This window comes from Petaurus breviceps, unplaced genomic scaffold, assembly GCF_028583685.1.
Source record: "Petaurus breviceps papuanus isolate PSGF00001 unplaced genomic scaffold, PetGlider_PUasm1.0 178, whole genome shotgun sequence".
Classification (NCBI taxonomy): Eukaryota; Metazoa; Chordata; class Mammalia; order Diprotodontia; family Petauridae; genus Petaurus; species Petaurus breviceps.
In genome coordinates this window covers 1,850,555-1,864,429 of record NW_027185777.1, presented here as the reverse complement: position 1 = coordinate 1,864,429, position 13,875 = coordinate 1,850,555, and the positions used below count along the sequence as shown (strand labels likewise).

The window sequence follows — 13,875 nt, the reverse complement described above, 5'->3', positions numbered from 1 at the left end:
CTTCATTTTAATGTAATTGGTTTCTTTTGTAATTCTTTTTTTTTATTTTATACTTTTAAAAACATTATTCTGAAAGGAGAAAGCCAAGATGGCAGAGTAACAGGACAAGTATAACTCAGTTCCTCTAACACAAACTCTCCTCAGATTTGGAAAATGAACCAAACCAATTCCTGATCAGGAATTTTTTTTTAAAATCACAGCAAATCTTTTATTTTTCTTTTATAATTGAGGTTAGTATAGGGAGACAAAGAGTTCTCTGGATATTAGGGATAGGGCCGGGCCAGAGACACAGCTGTATGCCAGAACCGAAGGAGGACTGGAGACTATGTATCAGGGCAAGAACAGGTCTCAAAAGGATCCCAGCCTCGTTCAGGAACAAGTGCTAGCTGACAGATCTGCCCCTTCCTATCCCATTCCAACTCCCAGACCCAAGGTGGACTCAGGAGAGGACTTGTGCCTAGGTGTGGTGTCCCAGGGTAAGGAAAAGTTGTGGGCCTTAGGCTGTATATTCAGGAACAAGTACAAAAGCAAACCAACTTTGTGACTGATTCAAAAAGCAGAGCAGGGTCTCAGTTCAAGCCACCAGCCTAGTCGGAATCCTCCAGTGAAATAATGATAACAGGAATCCCAGACAAAGGGGAACCCTGAGGTTTGGTCACATAGAATCAGCAGTTTTCAAGTTGGCTGAAAGTTGTCTGAGTCTAGCCACAGTTTACTGGAGCTTCAAATGAAGGACAAGACAACAGGAATACCCAGACTGGGTACAGGAACTTGCAAAGGTCAGACCAGGAGAGCAATAATCAGATATTGCCCCAGATCACGTTGCTTTGGGAGCATTAAAAGGTTTCAGGTGCCTATCCTGTGCAGTTCCTGACATCTTGGAATAACATAACATAACACTCAATCACACAGAAGAGCATCAGAAGGAGCCAAGATGACAAAAGCTCGGTTCAGATATTTCTCCCAGAAATGCACAGAGCCCAGCCCTAACATCAAGTCCAGAGGCAAGAAGTAGGCTGAAAAAATGAACAAATGAAAAAAACCCACCATAAAGAGGTGTTATGGTGACAGAGACACTCAAGACACAAACTCAGAAGAAGAGAATGGTTCCGAAACATCTACAAACAAAGCCTCAAATATAAACACAGCTTGGACAGAAGTTTAACTAGAATTCCCAGAAGAGAGGAAGCAAGAGTTTTAAAAAGGATTAAAAATAATTTTAGAAACCAAATGAGAGGCGGAGCCAAGATGGTGGGTAGAAGCAGGAAAACTCCATATGCTCCCTCCATAACCACCTCAAATACCTATAAAAAATGACTCTGAACAAACTTTAGAGCTACAGAACCCACAAAGTGACAGAGAGAAACAAACCTCCCACTGAAGGCAGCCCAGCAGGTGGACAAGAAGGGTCCATTGCAGCCCTCTGGGAGCAGAACCCAGCCCCTCCTGAGCCTGCAATTTTAGCGTCAGGGTGGCCCAGCCAGCCACCAGCTGGAGGGACTTGGGGAGAGGGGATCACCAGCAGCTGTGGCAGTTTCCAGAATTATCAACCCATAAATGCCAAAGACAAAGTGAGAGTTCAGTGTGGACTTTGTGGGAACAAAGGGTCCAGGAGTGTGGTCTGGCTTCTGCCCTGTTCCTCCCTGCCCCCCAGGGAGAAGCAGCTGAGGCAGTGTCCTTGCAGCACCGTCTCATTTCTGCTTCAGAGCTCCTGGCCTGCAGATTGTAGGGGGACTAAGCAACCATTCTGAGTGGTCATCGCACTTGCTTTAACCTGCTTGGATCTGTATTGTGGTCTAGGGTGGAAGTTCTGGGGTGTGTGACCAGTGAGCCAGAGCATGTGGAGGCTTCAGACAGGGCAGCTAACTAATAGCTCTGGCAGCTGTGAAAACCCCAGCGATTTGGAACAAAGCTCTCCTCTCTGGAAGCAGAGTTCTACTGTGGTAAAAGGCTCAAAAGTTAAGTAATTAAGTGGCAACATGAGCAAACAAAGGAAGCAAAGCAAGCACAGAAGTCCAACTTTGGATTTATTTTTGGGGGACAAAAAAGGATCAAGCATGGAATGTCAGGAAGACAACAAAGTCAGAACTCCTGCATCAAAAGCTTCCAAGAAAAAAATGGATTGGTTACAAGCCACAGAGGAACTTAAGAAGGATTTTGAAAACCAAATAAGAGAAGGGGAGGAAAAATTGGGAAGAGAAATGAGAATGATGCAAGAAAATCATGAAAAGAGAGTCAACAGCCTGACTAAAGAAAATAACACCTTAAAAAATAGACTAACTTAAATGGCAAAAGAGGCTCAAAAAGCCAATGAGGAGAAAAATGCCTTAAAAAGCTGAATTTGCCTGATAGAAAAAGAATCTCAAAAGCTAACTGAGGAGAAGAATTCCTTCAGATTTAGATTGGAGCAAATGGAAACTAGTGACTTTATGAGAAATCAAGATACTATTAAACAGATCCAAACAAATAAATTATAATTTATATTCAACTTCAGCTCCTTGGCAAACATCTTGAGCCAAGAGCTGGGGTCTCAATATGTGGTGATCATAATTCTGGGGTCTTCTACACCTGCCCATCGATATTCATCATCTTGGTGGCTCAAGACACCTTCACCTCCAGCGTCATCAAACTCCAATTCCCCCTGGAGAGTCAGAGCTGCCCTTTGGAGCTCACTGGGGATCAGCTGATTGTCATCCAGGGTTCTCTTGAGCCTCTGTTTCTTCTCCTCCAGAAGATGCTGCTTCTGCTCCTGGGCCTTGAGCTACAAGTACTCCCAGCACAAGCAGGCCTCGCTTTGAAGCATGCCTGCAGCCAGCCTCTGCTTCCAGTTAGGAGACGCGGCGACCGAAGCCCAGCTAAAAAAAGAATATTTTTGATCATGCAAAATTACACCTACGTTAAAAAAATAAAATTGTTTTATAAGTTCAAACAAATATGTTAAATGAGAGAGGAAAAAGGACATTTGTAGTAGATTCATGTTTAAGATCTGGACACTATATTTATTATTAAGTACTTCCCTCCTGTTCCTCCACTTTGAGGAATGTTATTCAAATGTATGTGATAATTGCCTAAATGAAAGGTATCTTTCATAGTCTATAAACTCTTCTTATGATGATGGAGATTTGACAATCCTCATTCAGATAAGTTCTATTAGAGAATTATCTATGGTGAAACATGGATGGACAGACTCATTTGTAACCCTCTTCAGGGGGGCATTCCAGAATAATAAAAGGCAAATAATGTTAAAAAAAAATGAAAAAGAAAGAAACCAAATGAGAGACCCAGGAGGGAAAAATGAGGAAAGAAATGAGAGCTATAGAAAAAAGAAAGATTTGGAAGCATCATGGAGAAAGAGGCACAAAACCTTACAAAAAAAAAATTCCCTGGAAGCTAGGTGAAGCAGTGGAGAGATTGCCCAGCCTGAAGTCAGTAAGACCTGAGTTCAAATCCAGCCTCAGACACTTACTAGTTTACTAGTGACCCTGAGCAAGTCATTTAACTCTGTTAACCTCAGTTTCCTCATTTGTAAAATGCATGTGATAATAACATCTACCCCCCAAGGTTGTTGTAAGGATAAAATGAAATAATTATTGTCAAGTGCTTAGCACAGTGCCTGAGCACTCAAACTAAGTACTATATAAATGTTAGCTAATATTACTAAAATTAGAATTGACCAAATAGAAACTAGTGATTATTGTCCAAAAGATAAGAAATAATAAATTTAAAAAATTAAAAAGAAAAGAAAATATAAGGTATCTTATAGCAAAAACAACTTATGTAGAAAAACAGATTGAAGAGGAAAAAAAATATGTAAGAACCACTAGACGACCTGAAAGTAAATGACCAAAAAAGAGCTTAGAGGGAGTCAAGATGGTGAAATAGAAGCAAGACCTCCGCAGGGCTCCAGCTTCCACCTTCCCCAACCCATGTAAAAAGGGGACTCTAAACAAACTTGGAGCTGCAGAACCCTCAAAATGACACAGAGAAGCTAACCTCCCTCTGAGGACAGCCCAGCAGGCCGGCAGGAATTGGCCAGCACAGTGCTCTGGGAGCCAAGTCCAGGACCCTCCCCCCCCCCCACCAGCCGAGATTTTAGCCCCAGGGTGGGCCTAACCAGCATCCAGCTGGAGGGATTGCAGATCACCAGCAGCTGTGGCCATTTCCAGATTTATCAACACATAGATGCGAAGGACAAAGTGAGAGATCAGTGCAGTCTGGACTTTGGGACCAGTAGCTGGGAGTGCATCAGCTTTTGTCCCCAGGGCAAGAAGCCTCTGAGATGGCGCCAGTTCCACATTGCAGCTTCAGCTCCTGGCCTGCAGAGTGTAGGGGGACCAAGCAACCAGTCTGAGGGGGTAATCGCTCTTGCTTTAACCTGCTTGGATTTGGATTGAGGTCTAGGGTGGAGGTCCTGAGGTATGTGACCAGCTTGCCAGAGCATGTGGAGGCCTCAGAGAGGGCACCCAACTAATACCTCCGGCAGTTGTGAAAACCCCAGCATTTGGGACGAAGGCTCCCCTGTCTGGTGGCAGAGTCCTACTGTGGCAAAAAGCCCAGGGGTCAAGTGACTGAGGGGCAACATGACAAGACAAAAGAAGCAAAACAAACAGAAGACTCCAACGTTAGACTCCTATTTTGGGGACAAAATGGAGCAGAGCATGGAACAGGAGAAAGACAGTGAAGTCAGAACTCCTGCACCAGAAGCTACAAAGGAAAATACGAGCTGGTTATAGGCCATAGAGGACCTTAAGAAGCAGATAAGAGAAGTGGAGGAAAAATTGGGAAGAGATATGAGAACAGTGCAAGAAAATTGCAAAATGAGAGTCAACAGCCTGACTGAGGAAAATCGCACCTTAAAAAACAGACTGACTCAATTGGCAAAAGAGGCTCAAAAAGGCAATTAGGAGAGGAATGCCTTGAAAAGTCGAATTTGCCAGATGGAAAAAGAATCTCAAAAGCTCAATGAGGAGAATCATTCCCTCGGATTTAGATTGGAGCAAAGGGAAGGTAGTGACTTTAAGAGAAATCAAGATGATGTTAAACAGATCCAAACAAATGAAAAAATAGAAGGCAGTGTGAAATATCTCATGGGAAAAACCACTGACCTGGAAAATAGATCCAGGAGAGATAATTTAAAAATTATTGGACTACCTGAAAGCCATGACCAAAGTAAGAACCTAGGAATCATCCTCCAGGAAGTTCTCAAAGAAAACTGCCCTGATGTTTTAGTACCAGAGGGCAAAATAGAGGTTGAAAGAATCCATCAATCACCTCCTGAAAAAGATACCAAAAAGAAAACTCCTAGGAATATTATAGCCAGGTTCTGGAATTCCCAGATTAAGGAGAGAATATTACAAGCAGCCAGGAAGAAACAATTTGCATATGTGGAAACAGAATCAGGATAACCCAGGATCTGGCAGCTTCTACACCGAGGGATTGAAGGGCCTGGAATAGGATATTCCGGAGGGCAGAGGAGCTGGGATTAAAACCAAGAATCACCTACCCAGCAAAACTGAGTATCATGTTTCAGGGGAAAATATGGTCATTCAGTGGAATAGAGGACTTTTCAAGCATTTTTAATTTAAAAAACCAGAGTTAAATAGAAAATTTGGCATCTAGATACAAGAAGCAAGAGAAGCTTGAGAAGGTAAACGGGGGAAAGAAATCATAAGCCACTGATCAGAGTTGAACTATTAACATTCCTACATAGAAAAACGATAATTGTAACTGATGAAATGTTTCTCAGTACGAAAATAGTTGAAAGGAATATAAATATATATGTCTATATCGGAGTGTATACGAGCATATGAATACATCTGTGAATGTGTACATATGTGTTTACAGGTATACACAGATAGAGGGCACAGGACCAATTTAATAGGAAGGGATGATACTTAAAAGATGAAATTAAGAGGTGAAAGAGGAATATAATAAGAGGAGATGGAGAGAGACAATGGGATAAACTATCTCATAAAGAAGAGACAAGGGAAAAGGGTTACAATGGAGGGGAAGAATAGGAAGGCAAAAGGGAATGGGTCAACCTTATTCTCATTGAATTTGGCTCAGGGAGGGAATGAAATACACACTAAATAGGGTATCTCACCCAACAGGAGAGTAGGGGGAAGGGGATGAGAGGGGGAATGATGGAAGGGAGAGCAGGATTGGGGGGAGGGAAATTGGAAGCACTCACTTTTGAAAAGGGATGGGATCAAAGCAGAGAGTAGAACAAGTGGGTGGTGGGATAGGAGGGAGGGAAATATAGTCAGTCTTTTACAATATATCTACTAAGTTAATGTTTTGCATTAGCTACACATGTACAATCTATACTGAACCACTTATCTTCCCAGTAAGCGTGGGTGACAAGGGAGGAAGGGAATGAATCTGGAATTCAAAGTTTTAAAATCAAATGTTTAAAATTATATATACATATATACTATCATTAATACTATCTTACATGTTATTGGGAAAGAAGATATACAGGCCCTGGGGCATAGAGACCCACCATACCCTACTGGAAAAGTCTAAGGGGGTATGGGAGAAGATATGGAAGAGAGCAGATTGGAGGAGGGGATATCCTGTGGGACTGCTATTCTGGAGTGATGGGTAGGGGAAAAACGGGGAGAAAATTTGTAACTCAAAATCTGTCGGAAATTTATGACGTAAATCAATTAATAAAAGCATTTTTATTATATATAAATAAAGCATTAATTTATAATAAAGCATTTGAAAATTTTTCAAAAAAGAGCTTAGACATATTTCAAGAAATTTTAAAGGAAAACTTCCCAGATATCTTAAAACCAGAAGACAGAGTAGAAATAGGAAAACCATATCAGCTGGTCACTTCCTCAAAGAAACCACAAAACAAAAATTCCCATCAATATTGTAGCCAAAATCCAGAGCCTCCAGGTCAAGGAGGAAGCACTGTAAGGAGACAGCAAAGAAGAATTCGAGTACTGAGGAGCCATAGTCAAGATAACACAAAATTTTCTAGCCACCACTTAAAAGGAACCAGGGACCTTGGAATATAATGTTCCAGAAGGCAAACAATCTAGAGCCTTAGAGCTGAGAATAACTCAGCCATCAAAATTTGAGTATATTCCTACAAGGAGAAAAATGGATTTTTAGTGAAATGGGAATCTTCCAAGCATGCCTGGCAGAAAGATCAGAACTTAGTAGAAGAAACTCGGGGCTCAAGAGAAACACAAAAACATAAATATGATTATACCTTTTGACCTAGCAATACTACTATGAGGTCTGTTTCCCAAGGTGATTAGGGAAAAAAGGAAAAGAACCGATATGTTCTAAAAAATATTTGTAGCAGCTCTCTTTATGATGGTAAAACAACTGGAAATCAAGAGGGAGGGTGCTTATCAATTGGGGAATGTCCAAACAAGTTTTAGTATGTGACCGTGATGGAATACTACTGGGCAGTAAGAAATTATAAGGAGGTTGATTTTAGAAAAACATGGAAAGACTTTCATGAAAAAAGGAAAAGTAAAATGAACAGAACCAGGAAAACATTATATACAGTAACAGCAATATTGTTCAAAGAATAATTGTGAACAACCAAGTTATTCACCATAAAGGAACAATGAAGGAAGATCCTGTCCACCTCCAACAAAAGAACTAATAAATAGAAGTATGCATAGTATGGGTTTACATATATTTGTATATGTGTCAAATGATGGCCTTCCCTAGTGCGGGGTACAGAGGGAAGGAGGGAAACAGTTTGGAACTTAAAATGTAACCAAAAAAATTAATTTTTAAAAATAAATCAATGTAAGTTTAAAAAAAAAGAACAACTTGAGTCAGAGGACAAATTATAGAAAAACATCGTTTCATTAAAGATACGAACAATAATGAGAACACACCAAAAATTTTAGAATACAACTAAAATAGTTCTTAGAGAGAAATTAATACCTCTAAACACTATATCAGTAAAAGAAAGAGCAAATCAACTAATGGAAACCTGAAAAAACAATGGAAAGATTAACAAAATTAAGAACAAAAAAATTATTGAATTAATAAATAAAACTAGGAGCTGTCATTTTAAAAAATGAAATAGATAAACAATTAGCTAACTTGATTTTAAAAAGAGAAATAAGAAAATCAAATTAGCAGTAACAAAAATTTCTTCAAAAGATGAATTTTTTACCAGTGAAGAAGAAATGACAAATTATTACGAACTATTTATTTTGCCCAATGATATGCCAATAAAACTGGCGATATAAATGAAGTTAAAAATATTCTCAAAAATATAAACTGCTCAGATTAGCAATATACAGGACAGCACAACGTTAGTAAAAGAAATTGAAGAAGCCATAAATTATTTCCAAAGAAAAATACCCTAGGGTCAGTTAGATTTACAAATGGTTTCTGTCTAACATTTGAAGAACAATTAATTCCAATACCACAAAAAAGAAAACTGAGCCAGTATCTTTAATGAGTACTGATGCAAAAAAAAGAATTTTTAAAAATAAAATATCAGCAAGGAAACTATAACATATTACAAAGGTTACACACTCTCACAAAGATGGATTTACAGCAGGAATTGAGGGCTGATTTACTATGTGGAAAGCTATAAACATAATAATTGATCATATTAATAGCATATCTGTAATGCGAATAAGCTAGAGGCCTTCCCTCTAGTTTAAGATCAGGGGCAAGAGCAAGTATGTTCATTATCACTATTACTGTTTATTATAGTGGTAAATATTCTGATACTAGCAATAAAAGGGAAAAAAAGCAGAGAGGATGAGCACAGGCAAAGAAGAAACGTTGGCATCTTTGCAGATAATATGACTGTTTAGTTAGATAACCATAAAGTCAACTAAAAAATAATTGAAACAATTAACAACTTCAGCAGAGTTTTAGGATATAAAATAAACCCACGTAAAACATCAGTCTTTTGTCTGTAGTTCCAAAAAAAATCCAGCAGGAAGAGATAGAGAAATTCCATTTAAAATAACTGCAGATACTATTACATACCTGGCAAGACAAAAACAGGAACCATATGAGCACAACTACAATATAAAGTATCTTTAGGTAAATAAAGGCATCAAAGTAATTAGATAAATATTAATTGGACAAGGTCAAGCTAAGCCAAATAATAATGACAATACTACCCAAGTTAACTTATTTTTTCAGTACCAAACCACCAAAGGATTACTTTTATACAGCTAGGAAAAAAATAACAAAAGCTTTCAAGAGGATCTAAAGATAAAGAATATCAAGAGAATTAATGAAAAAAAAGTGGGAAGAAAAAGGGCTGAGCAGTACTAGATCTCACACTAAACTACCACAAAGCAGCAGTCATCACTGGGTAAGAAATGGAGAGGTTGATCAGTCAGACTGATTATTAGTACACGATATAGAGGAGCAAATGAGCATAGTAGCCTAGTGTTGGCTAAGCCAAAAGATCCCAGAACTCACCAACAAAAACTTGAGAGAACTGTAAAGCAGTCTAGCAGAAACTAGCTATAGACTAGTATCTCTCACCCTATACTAAGGTAAGCTCCAAATAAATACATAGCTTAGACAGAAAGGGTGACACAGACAAGTTAGAAGAGCAAAGAAAAAATTACTTGTCCAGGCTAAGAACCTTGCCCAAAGTGACAGTCAAAGGAAATAAATGGTCACTTTTTAAAGGATGAAATCCAAGCTATCTATGACTATGAAAAAAAAGCTCTAAATAATTCATGATTAGAGAAATGCAAATTAAAACAACTTTAAGGTACCTCCTTATACTCATCAGATTGATAAAGTTTACAGAAAAAAAATAACAAATGGTAGAGGTTACTGTGAACTGGACCAGCCATTCTAGAAAACAATTTGGATCTATGTACAAAAAGCTAACTAAGCTGTGTTTATTCTGACACACTGATAACACTACTAGGTCTGTCATCCTGTAGAGAACAAAGAAAGAAGGAAAGGGCACATGTATACAATATTTTGTGGTTGTTGTTGCAGTAAAGAATTGGAAACTGAGAAGGTGCCTATCAGTTGGGGAATGACTGAAGAAATCATGGCATATGTATGTGTTTGAATGCTATTGTGCTATAAGAAATGATGAAAAGGATGGTTTTATAGCAACCTGGAAAGACTTCTATGAACTGGTACAGAGTAAAATGATCAGAACTAGATGAACAATTTATAATAATATTATAAAGACAAACCATTTTGAAAGACTTAGGAACTCTGATCAATACAATAAAGAACCACACATCCAGAGAACTCATAATGAAGCATGATACCCATCTCCTGATAGATTATATACTCATAGTACATATTGAGACATTTGTATGTGTGTTATAGTTTTTTTTTGTACATAGCCAATGTGGGTGTGTTTTAACTATAATATTTGTAGTAGAGATTTTATTTTATCTTATTTTTTTATTGGGGGTCAATAGGAGGGAGAGAAGGAGATATTCATGAAAATAAAATTGAATTAAAAACTTATTTTGAGAAGGGATCCATGGCACAAAAAATGATTAAACTCCCTCCAGCGCCCACAACTCTCTAGTTAGCTACTTAATCTGTAAGAATTCTTGTAATAAGGGCATGAGAGCTCCAGATAGTTTTATGATGAGATTTCAATAACTATAATAAAAGTATATAAACATATATAGAAAAAATATGTCAAGGTGTATGCGTTGCATTTGCCTGGCAGGAGACTGATAGTCTCCTGAATGTAATATATTGGTCCAATTAATCTTGACCGTGACATTTTTCTGTGGTCATACAAGTTGTATTTCTACCATTGTATTTCATATCATTAGTTGCATTTTCTTCCATTTCTGTTCTTATATAACTATTTGGAAAAGAGAGATTAATTTTTACGGCAGGGCCATAATTTTGACTTTTCAGAATTTCTTTGTTCTTTTTTTCATAACAAAATGAACTGACTCTTGCCCTCCCTTTGTGTTAATGCCCTCCTGTGCCCTAAACAAAAAATTACCACGTATTTATTTTGTGTATGTCTTATGTACATTTATATATGTGCATTGTCATCTCCTCCAGTAGAATATAAATTCCTTGAAGACATGAATAGTTTTATTTTTGTTTTTTGTACCCATAGCACCTAGCATAATGCTTGGTATATAGTAAGCTTGCTCTTAATAAATGTATGTAGATTGATTGAGAGAGCTTTTTTTCTAGTCTCAGCACAGTCATCTTGCTTTATTCCAACTAGTGTTGTACATAGGTTGCTAAATTGAAGATGATATAAAATTACTGTTTTATAAACCTTTCTAGTTGATAAAGTGGGAAACAACACAGCTTTTATTAACATTGGTCCAAACACAGTCTGTACTTTTCCTCCAAAATCTGATGTGTTAAGCTAGTGGGAATTACCATGACATTAAATTTCAGTGTATATCCATAAAGTTTTTCTTTTCCCATTTAAAGAAATTTCATTTTAGGGGTGCTGCCTCCTTTATGAGGGTAACCTATGTAATTGAACCAATATATTATATTTAGGAGTCTCCTTCTAGGCAAATGCAAAGCTTGATATCTCTTTTCTATATATGTTTATATACCTTTATTATATAGTTACTGAAATCTCCATAAAACTCTGTAGCTCTCATTATTACAAGAACTCTTATTGCTTAAGCAGTTAGCTAGTAGTTAACTAGGGGCTGCAGGGATTTTAGACCTAGTTCAGACCTCTTTGGTGGAATCAGAGCAGATCTGGCTTTTACCAAATGTTGCTCCAAATTGAATAGTTTCATAGCAAATTTCCAGTTTCTAACTCATGATGGTAATATAACTTTTGTGGAAGGGTACTTTTTTTTCTGTTAAAAAAAATTTGTACCCTATTAAGTGATTCTCATCCTGGTCAAGATGAGAATTTTTCAGAATTGTACTTTGGAAGGGGAATGGGAATGGAGGATGATATACTGAACAAAAAATTCTCCCTTTCTTCCTTTTTTTTGTGTAAATGTAGTTGCTATCACTTTTAATGTCTCATTTTTTTGTCTTTTTTTTTTTCATTTTAGTTACAGGCTAGTGAAACTCTAAGAAATAGCAGTCATAGTAGCACAGCTGCAGATTTACTTCAAGCCAAACAACAGCTTCTCACTCATCAACAGCAGCTAGAAGAACAAGACCATTTATTAGAAGATTATCAAAAGAAGAAAGAAGAATTCAATATGCAAATTAATTTCTTGCAAGAGAAAATTAGAACTTATGAGATGGTATGCTCTTTTTAATGATAGTCTACCAAAAGATTTGTAGCTTTGCAATTAGCTTTATGTTAATTTTTTATCTCCCTTTGAATTAATTTAAAAAGCTCTAGAAATAAACATTCATTTCATCATTATGCAGATGATTCACAAAAGCTTTAGAATGAAGAAAAGTTCTTCTCATATATAAAATAATAATTTATTTTGTAACTTTTTACAGCCCCATTATAATAATGCAAGTCTTGAGTTCAAAGCCACAAGTTAAACTTTTATATGGTAATGAGGTCCTTCTGCTAGGTCTTATGATTAATGCCTTTGGAAAAGGTCTAGCATAAATCTGTGCTAATTCAATGTTATAGGCAGATTACATTCGAAGGAAACTATGATTTCTGACCCTGTGTTAGTATGAAAATCTCTGTGTTTTCAAGGGATATTGTGAAATTCTGAAAAAAATTCTCAAAGCAAAAATTTAATTCCCTTTTATTAAAAAAAAATCAAATATCACTTATTTGCTCAAAAAAATACATTTACTAAGGGCCTATTTTATGCCAGGTATCATGGTAGGCACAAATAATATAAAAACAAAAATGAAATAGCCCTTGTCATTAATGAGATTACATTCTCTTTGGGGGAGAAATGTGAAAACTGATAAATACAAAATATGTCCAAAATAAATAAAGTATAGTTTCCAGAAGTAGGTGGAGGTCTTCAAGACAGGGCTTGTGTAGGGCATCTCATTGGAGATAAGCTTGGAAGGAAGTGTGAAGCTGCAGTGAGTGACTTTGAACCATGGAGGCAGCCAGTGCAAAGACACAAAGACAAAAGATGTAATGTCAGGTATGGGAAACAGCAAGGATATCACCTGGCTGGTTGGTGGAGTACAAGAAGGAGAGGGATCTGTGCCTGGATGGCAGAGGAGTGGGACTCTAGCTCTATTGGCATTGGGGAGCTGCTGGGAGTAACGTGGTCAGACCTGTGTTTTAGGAATGTGATTAGGGAGGAGACTGGAAATTAGGGAGCTATTGAAATAGTCCTAGTGAGAGATGAGGAAGGCCACAACTGTGTGGTTGTGTGTGGAGAGAAAGGGACAAATCCAAGCAATTCTGTGCATGATCAACAGGACTTGGCATCTAATTGAGTATGAACAATGAAAATGAGTAAAGTGTTAAGAGTGATACCATACTTAGATACCAAGTGATGCCCAAATGGATACCAAAGAATGATACCAAACTTAGAAAACTAACTGATTGGAAAAGAGAATTTATAAAATTAAGCAATGATTGTGTATAAAAAGCCCAGGAATCACTGAAAATCATCAACATATAAATGCTAGAGAATGAAGCAATGATCAGGATAAGTCTCATTATTTAAAGATAGCTAAGAAAAACTTAAGGATTGAACTGTCATATTTACAATTACCATATAGACATTTCACTATGTTATCTGAAAATATGCATACATTGGTGGGTATAAAACTAAATGAAGCTACAGTCCTTGCATTCAAGAAGCTAAGACCCTAGTAAGGGGAGATAACACCAACAGAAAAAAACTGTAATAGTATAAGTAGAGTGTGATTTATGCCAGATGAAAAAAAGTGGAAGAATTGGGACACAGTATTGGAGATGCAGAGAGAGAAGCCTCCACAGAGAGGATTGAGTTTGACCTGACCTTGGAAGAGCTAGAAGTGTTCCAA

General features: G+C 37.5%; 1 protein-coding gene across 10 annotated transcripts in view; it reads left to right on the top strand.

Moving 5' to 3' along the window:
* The window catches only part of AKAP9 (A-kinase anchoring protein 9), a 192,806-nt gene that overhangs the window by 60,376 nt on the left and 118,555 nt on the right, over nucleotides 1-13,875 (top strand). For all 10 annotated transcript variants that reach the window (XM_069086173.1, XM_069086172.1, XM_069086176.1 and 7 more), the window contains one exon: nucleotides 11,997-12,194. In XM_069086173.1, coding sequence (XP_068942274.1) covers nucleotides 11,997-12,194 — 198 coding nt within the window. The remainder of the gene's footprint in view (nucleotides 1-11,996; nucleotides 12,195-13,875) is intronic.